The sequence below is a fragment of the Pyrenophora tritici-repentis genome, chromosome 7 (genome assembly GCF_003171515.1).
Source record: "Pyrenophora tritici-repentis strain M4 chromosome 7, whole genome shotgun sequence".
Lineage (NCBI taxonomy): Eukaryota > Fungi > Ascomycota > Dothideomycetes > Pleosporales > Pleosporaceae > Pyrenophora > Pyrenophora tritici-repentis.
In genome coordinates this window covers 1401222-1409675 of record NC_089396.1, presented here as the reverse complement: position 1 = coordinate 1409675, position 8454 = coordinate 1401222, and the positions used below count along the sequence as shown (strand labels likewise).

At 41.7% G+C, this 8454-nt stretch overlaps 1 protein-coding gene across 1 annotated transcript; it reads left to right on the top strand.

The window, feature by feature from the left end:
* Positions 1–2947: 2947 nt before the first annotated feature.
* PtrM4_129510 (uncharacterized protein) lies at positions 2948–4597 on the top strand (the record flags this gene model as incomplete). The annotated part of the gene is made up of 1 exon (XM_066108936.1): positions 2948–4597. One exon carries the CDS (start codon positions 2948–2950, stop codon positions 4595–4597), a length of 1650 nt encoding a protein of 549 aa, XP_065960928.1.
* Positions 4598–8454: the final 3857 nt, after the last annotated feature.

The window sequence follows — 8454 nt, the reverse complement described above, 5'->3', positions numbered from 1 at the left end:
ACCCTAGTCTATAATATATACATTAACAAGATCACTAAGAAGTTCAGCTTAGAGGATAGAATATTCCCTTTTACGCCGCTACTATTAGAAGAACTAATTAAGTCTAATAGAGAGGCAACTAAGCAGCAGATTAAGGTATACTAGGAAAGAGTTAGATTAGTCCTATACACAGCTATTATGCTTAGACCTAACGTAGCCTTTGCTATCTCTAGGCTGTCCTATTTCCTAACTAATCTAAGTAATCAGCATATAAAGGCGGTAGAATAAGTAATTATATATCTATATAAGACTCGATATAATGCTATCTAGTATAGGCACTACAATAGACTAGACCTAGTTATCTGTGGCGACGCGTCTTTTGCGGATGATCCGGAAACGCGTCGCTCATCGCACGGCTACATTGCGATGCTCTTTGGCGGCGCAATCTTCTAGAAAGCGACGCGCCAAAGTATAGTAACTGTTAAGAATATCTGGGTTCAGTCCAAGGTAGAAGGCGATTGAGAGTCACGTGATGTGCTGGTGTGGCAGGTACTGCCCGGTAGGCAATAGCACCCACCACAACAGCAAAAGTAAGAGAGACACTCAACACGATAGAAAATACAATACGTTGCAGCCACCCCGCCTTATCCCTCCTCCCACTCGGTTATCCACAGTAGTCATACTACTAGAGGGACCTTGTTCCAATAGTAACTACCTTAACTACTAAAGCTAAACTCCTTACTCTTAAGCATACAGCTAAGGAAGCTATAGCACTTAAGCGCTTCTTTAAGGAGCTAACCCTTAATCTTAGGGACGTTTAGAAGATCTAGTGCGATAATTAATAAACAATTCGGCTAGTTATTAGGAAAAATAAGCAGATCACAACAAGACTACAACATGTAGACATTTAGAACATATAGCTTAGGCAGGAGCACGCAAAGGGATCGTTCTAGGTAGAGTACCTAGAGACTAGCTTAATGCTAGCCGATGGTCTCACAAAGTCGTTGACCTAACAACAGTTTAAGAAGTTTAAGGCACAGCTTAATCTTTAAGATGCGAAATAATAGATCGCTAATTAATAGAGCGTTATTTTAGGAAATTAGTCTAATTAAGGAAACTACTATACAAGGCTTAAGGCTGAAGGCTTTAATTAGCTAGAATGCGTTATCAGCGAGGCTTACCTAAGAAGAAGTAAGAGATTAATAGAAAAGAAAAGAACTTAAGCTTTATTACGCTTAAGCTTCTTAGTAAACTTAATAGCTATCTTACTAATGCGATTAGTAAAGTCTTAAATAGACTTGCGACGAACAGCAGCGCGATTAGGAATAGCAAGACGCTAAGGCTTTCGAGTAGACGAAGGACTAGCAGAAGGCTTACGATTAAGAAAAGGATTCTACTTATCCTAGCGAAAGATGCTCGTCTTATAAGTAGGCGTAGTGTAGTTAGCCTCGCTAGAGAGATCAACATAGTCCTCCTCTTTCTAAGAAGAGCGGGCATAGTATTTATTAATGTCGAAAACAACGTCCTCCTCTTTAGAAACGAATTAATTATTGTTGTTATAAGACACGGGGGCCTTCTTAGAAGCGCGAGTAGATAGACGTTTAGACTTAATACGATTATTAATCTTCTAGATTATCTTAAAGACAATATCGTAGTACTTCTTAATAATATACTAGACGACCCTATTAGCTATACGTAAGCTATTAATTAACTAGAGCATTACTTACAAAGGGAGTGTCCTTGCGCTGCTTACGCATATCTTGCTTTATAGCGGCGTAAACGTTACTAGCAATCGACTCGTCGCTAAGAACAGCATTAGCTAATCTAATTAAGATTAGAGACTAAGCGCGAAACTTATACTAGAGCATATAAATAGCTCCTGTAGGCCTTAGAGCGACTGCTCTTACTATTAGCCTAATTATAACAAAGACTATTACAATTGTTTAAAGCCTACCGCTTAACGCAACGCTCGTAGGCGAACTTGCGAAGAGCACTAGCTTAAGAGTTATATTACTTCTTAACAGACGAGCGGGCAAACGGGCTTACATTATCGTTGATTGAAGAGGCGGTGCGGCGACAAGACTTAGGCCTAGAGCGATCACTAGTAGTAGAACGAGGAGCGCTAGCTAAACGCGAGCTACTAGAGGCAGTAATCTTAGAGTTGCGAGCATGTTTAGTATTAGCTCGTTAAGCCGCCTTACCGCGTGTAGTCCTAGGCTATATTTCGTTAGTATCTTGCTTACTCACTACTACGCAGCTGCTCAAACTTACCATGACTAGAGCGGCGACGACGAAGACGAGCAGAGAGTGTGCTATGCGGGAATGCGAAGGAGTGATAGTGCGGAGTAAAGGCGATAGTAAGGATTTTTGTGATAGTAAAGTAGAAACATAAAGCAGCTAAGCAAAGGACTAAGCCATAGGCATTAATATTAGGGATTAGCGCTAGCCTAGCGGGGGCAACACTCTCAACGTTGCTAGTGTGATACTCGCCGACTAGTTTTTAGCATAACAAACAATCTCCGACTATTCACAGCGCAAGGATTATTAATCATCACCGCGCACCTCACGAAGTCTTTAAAACGCAAGATTAACCGCTCAACCGCAAAAAGACTTAGGACTAGGACATTAACTAATACAGATGTTATTTTTCAGCAGGTCTCTACACATACAGTCGGGTGACAGAAAGAAAGAGACTTTTTAAAATTTACCTTTTTCTAAGCTCTATATCTAAAGAACTAGACTAGCTAGACTAATAAATTTTAGTTCTCTAGAAAGCTAAGAACATTTTCTTTAAGATGGGTTACTAAAAAGGATGCTAAGTAAGCTTACGTCTGAGTAACTCTAGTAGTGTTTAAGAGTAGAAAAAAGTAAGCTACAAATCTAAGTAACGTGGATGGCAAGCGAGTGGGCCAGGCAAGCGAGTGGGCCACCCCACCAGCTTTTTGCATCTACCTAACTTCAATCAATTATGGCTCCACCAAAACAATCCCAAAACCCTTCTTATGAAGCTGATATACAGCTAGCTATCTCAGCTACTACCCGAAACCAGCTCCAGTCTAATAGAGACGCTGCGCGGACATTTGAAGTCGCCCGAATGACACTCACGCGCCGACGCGCTGGTATACCTGCACGACGCGATTGCCAGCCTAACTCAAGGAAGCTTACCCAGAGAGAAGAGGAGGTGATTATTAGCTATATACTTCACCTAGACCAGCGCGGGTTTGCGCCTACCTACGCAGCTGCACGCGATATGGCTGATAAGCTGCTGGCTGCGCGCGGCGCTGGCCAGGTTGGGCAGAAGTGGCCAGCCAACTTTGTTAAGCGTACAGACAGTCTTCGGACGTGTTTCAACCGAGCGTACGATAGGCAGAGAGCTATGTGTGAGGATGCGACATTAATAAAGAGGTGGTTTAAGCTTGTAGAAGAGATAAAGGCTGAGCAGGGTATCTGCGATGAGGATGTCTACAACTTTGATGAAGCTGGCTTTATGATGGGCAAGATTACAACGCAGCTGGTTATAACAGGATCAGAGAGAAGAGGCCGGCGGAAGAGTATTCAGCCAGGCAATCGCGAGTGGGTAACGCTGATTGCTGCCATCAGCGCTGGTGGCTGGTCAGTGCCACCGTTCCTCATCTTCGCTGGTCAGTACCACCTATCAGCGTGGTATGAGGAGGATATCCCACGCGACTGGGCGATCGCAGTCAGCGATAATGGCTGGACGAATAATGAGCTTGGAGTTGAGTGGCTAAAGCACTTCAACGCTCACACGCAGGCTCGTACTATAGGCGCGCGTCGCCTGCTTATTATTGATGGCCATAGGAGCCACCAATCTCTAGAGTTCCAGGAGCTCTGTAAGGAGAACAATATCCATACGCTCTGTATGCCTCCTCACTCATCTCACCTACTCCAGCCACTTGATGTTGGCTGCTTCTCGCCATTAAAGCGCGCGTATAGCCGTGAGGTGGAGAGCCTCATGCGCAACCACATCAACCACATCACCAAGCTAGAGTTTCTGCCTGCGTTTAAGGCTGCGTTTGATCGAGCGTTCACGCCAGCTAATATCTACTCAGCCTTCCGCGGCGCAGGCCTTGTTCCTCTACAACCAGAGGCTGTTCTATCAAAGCTAGATGTACAGCTGCGTACACCTACTCCTCCAGCAGCTCTACCAGATGCTCCCTGGGTAGCTCAAACGCCGAGCAACGCGCGTGAGCTTGAGGCTCAGTCAAGCCTTATACGTGAGCGCGTGCGCCAGCATAAGAGCTCATCACCAGCTTCGATCATTGAGGCGATTGACCAGCTGAAGAAGGGCGCTGAGGTGATGATGCTGTCTGCTGAGCTGATGCGCGATCGGATCTCTAGTCTTGAGAAGGCTAACAGCGCAGCCTCAGCGCGTAGGCAGCGCTCTAAAAGGCGTATACAGAAGCATGGAGTACTCACAAAGGGAGCTGGAGAGGATATACTAGCTCAAAATGAGGCTGACCAGCAGATTGCTCATGAAGAGCGTCAAGGAGGAGCGCGATCAGGCCTTAGCCAGCGCGCTCAAAGGCGCTGCACCAGGTGCAAGGAGACTGGGCACAACTCGCGCACATGCAACACTAATACTCTTAATATAGAGTAATCTACTGTATCAATATCTAGCAATAATATTATCGCGTTGTTGAGATAAGTCGCTTTGAAGTTACAAAAGTTGGTGGGGTGGCCCACTCGCTTGCCTGGCCCACTCGCTTGCCATCCACGTTATAACTTTTTATCTACAGTATCCTTTTAGCTAAAACTCTTATATGCTATTTATTACGTATAGATCTATACAATGTTCAAATTAGAAGTTATTCTACCTGTGTTTGCAAGAGTAAGGCTAAAAAGAAGTTTTTAAAGCTTTTTTTATATTAAAGTAGCCAAAGCTAGTTACTAGTACTTAGTATACCAACCTCTAGCTGCTTTTACTGCTAGATAACGCCTAGGTAAAGACCTAATACAGTTATCTATTACCTCTTGCGGTAATTGCTCCCACTCTTCTAGAATTACTGGTTTAAACAATTCTACTGCCTTAGTACTCTTACCTACGCCTAAAGAGGCACTAGGCCTTTTTGCTAGCTTATTCTTAAGTAAGCTCCAAACGTTTTCCATAGGATTTAGATCTGGGCTATAGGCCGGATGCTCGAAAAGAGGAACTTTATTCCTGGAGAACCAAGAGATGACTGCTGGCGTTTCATGGATCTTGGCGTTATCCTGCTGAAATTTCCAACCTAAATAGAATTAATTATTAAATTTAAGAATAAAAAGAAAAATTTAAAAAGTATCAAGAAATTCAAAAGATATAGTCTTTTAAAGTAAGAAAGAAAGACTTCTTACTTACCTCTTTTAAATAGAGGTTTAACAATAGGTACAAGTACTTCTCGTATATAACGTGTATTTGTAAATGTTCTAGAGTCCTGTAGAGATCTAGTTATGTGTAACTTAGATCTTCCACCTATCCAGATAGCTCCCCAAACACCTATCGAGATATCGCGGGTTATATCTCTGTTAGTAAGCTAGATAAAAATGTACTAAACTCCTAGAAAAATACTAGATTTTTCAAAGAATATTTTAGCTTATTTAAGATATTTTTTAAACTCACTTGAGTTGGTTGTTTGGACCTGTTCCTTTCCAAGTCGCTTATTTCTTCTCTTTCTAACGTATTCTTGCCTAGCACCATACCCACGCTGTATAGAAGACTCGTCAGAAAATACAACTTTGCTAAAGTTTATATTTTTAAGAATTTTAAGTGTCTTCTTAGCGTAATTCTTGCGGTTAGTAGCTTTTTCTGCGTTTAAAAGCTGCTTCTTTCTAGCTAGAGATTTTGAGTATTTCTCTGCTTTCAATAAGCGTTGTAGGCTTCTAGTAGAGAAATCTAGATTATTCTCTACTAGAATACGCCTATTTGTCTTCTTAGGACTTCTTTCTAGGTCTCTATTAACTACTCGAGTAGTTCGTTTAGAGACCATAGTAGGGCGGCCTAGTTTAGGCGTAGAAAGAGGTAGAATAGGACTTTTCTTCTTCTTAATACGTTGTAAAGTATTATAAATAGACTTATAAGGCTTTTCTAGTATAGTACTAATAGTACTAGTAGATTTTTTTTTGCAAAGATAGAGTATAAACTTCTTTTTCGAATTTAGAAAGCTCTCGAGACATAGAGAGATAATAGAGATGAGAAAATTTGGAAGTAGAAAGAGAAAGATATATAGAATAACACTAGTAGATTATTACGTAATTCTAGCGTACTTTTTTAGCGTACTTTTCTTTATTCTTCGTTTTTAGAATTAACTAGATAAGAAAGCTTAGAAAGAGATTTGCTTGTGTAATGCTTATATAAGCTAGTATCTTAGGAACTTTTTTTAGAAATTTTCATACGCTCAGTAAAAAGTTATACCTAACTCTCTTCTAGCTCTTTTTGAACTCTACTTTTACTGCCTTAGATTAGCTTTATTTTGCCTACTAAGTATATCTTATAGTAACCTTACCTAACGAGAAGGTTCTTAACTTTCTAAAAAATCAAGATGTATTAGTCTAGGTAGTCTAGTTCTTTAGATATAGAGCTTAGAAAAAGTTAACTTTTAAAAAGTCTCTTTCTTTTTGTCACCCGACTGTAGGAGCAGAAGGTCTAGGACAATATAGCCTGTCTAGGACGACTTTTTGGACCGCTATATAGTTAGCGATCGATCAATTTTAAGAGAGTAGTCAAAGCTACTAGAAGGAATTGAGCAGCCGCACAAACTAGCTGCGAACACTTATTTTTCGAGCATTTTATAGGAACAGAAAGGAGAACTTATAATTATATAGCAGGCATATTTTTTTTGAAAAAGCTCGAAGGAACAAGGTGTGATAGTTGAGAGCGACTAGAGGAGCAGCTATTATGCCTATAGAGGGGCGCGCCGGTTAGTGGCGGACTTACAGAGGATTAAAAAGATAGAGGGGCACCACGATGAGTGATCCGACTCATGCGAATAGCAGTCCGACTTTTTGAGACAGCGTCGGACTAGGGGGTGTGTGTTACGAACCTGTGGGAAGGGGCACGGCGGTTAAGTTAAGGAGCGTCGGCGGGATAGCTGACCCCTCCATATGTGACACGGGAACTTAATCACGTGACCTCCTCGGCTTGGCATGCACGAGGAAAGGTCTTGGCACACTCCTCGTACATACGCCACCGAGGAATACTCCTCGCGCGTCAGCCACCGAGGAATCCTCGGACTCCTCTGAGCGAGGACAGCGAGCACCATAGGTATATAGCATTAGGCAATGAGCTCCTATAGCTTATTGTGTTCAACTTCGAAATCCAAGGATTAGTACTTAATTCTTAACTCCCCGTATATTACATCGATCTACCAATCGTGCTATACACCCTCGTGTCCATCGCATCACTCTATCCCCGAGAACCAACCCAAGATCATCTTCGGACGATCTTCACAGTGTGTCGCGGAAATGGACTTGATGTTAGACGTCGGATAATCACGTGATCGGATCGAGTCTTTGAGACTCCGGATCCGTGCCAAGGGACTAGTCCATCATGTATAAATACTGGACTAGCCGTCTAATCTTTCTAATCCTTAGAGTAATTTAATGATCCCACTTTTAAACGAATCCAATTAGTGTTATCCCAACTATTACAGTTATAAGCCCAGCGTTTTAAGATCGCAGTATTCATTCTCCCTACGCACCGTTTTTACGTTAGTTACACAATTAGATCATTACTCTATTTGTCGGCATACACACGGTGTGTCGCCTAATGAGGCCCAATGTACCGCCTCGATCCTACTTCGGCCCAACTCGGACCCAACGTTATGTATACCTTCGTAGCCCCCACATTCGTAGAATCATCATACACCGGAATACCAATACACAAGATTACCTTAGTTACTGTTATTCACCGTACGATCGTACAAGGCCTTCCAACACTATTCATCTCTCTCTATTTATTACTTCCGTTCTCGTTAAGTCTATTACTTAATCCTAAGACAAAGGGGACTATTATAGATTACGACCCTTTAATCCTAGTACCTAATATTATCCTATACGCCTACAAGGACTAGCACCTATAGTTCCCGCTACTTAAGAAACATTCGCGCGATCGCGGAGTCTAGGAATATATTAACCTAGATGTTAACACTCTTATGCTAGCGATTAAATCCCTTAAGCTATTCTATCTAGCTATTCTACCTAAGCTAGTTAAGCCTACCTCGCCTACCTTAAAGCCAACGCCTAAATACTAGGTTTCTTTTAAGGAGTATAATTATAAGAAGGCAGCCTACTAGCTTGCTATTAAAAATTATAAAGAGAATACTCGCGTCTATAAAGTCCTATATAACTAGTAGGTTAAGAAGTCTTTAAACATAGCGAATATTAATAAGTAGATTAATTATATAGTTTTCTGGAAATCGCTCCTACTAATTACTACATAACTCCTTTGCGGAACTTCTACTCTATAGGCTATAGTTAGGG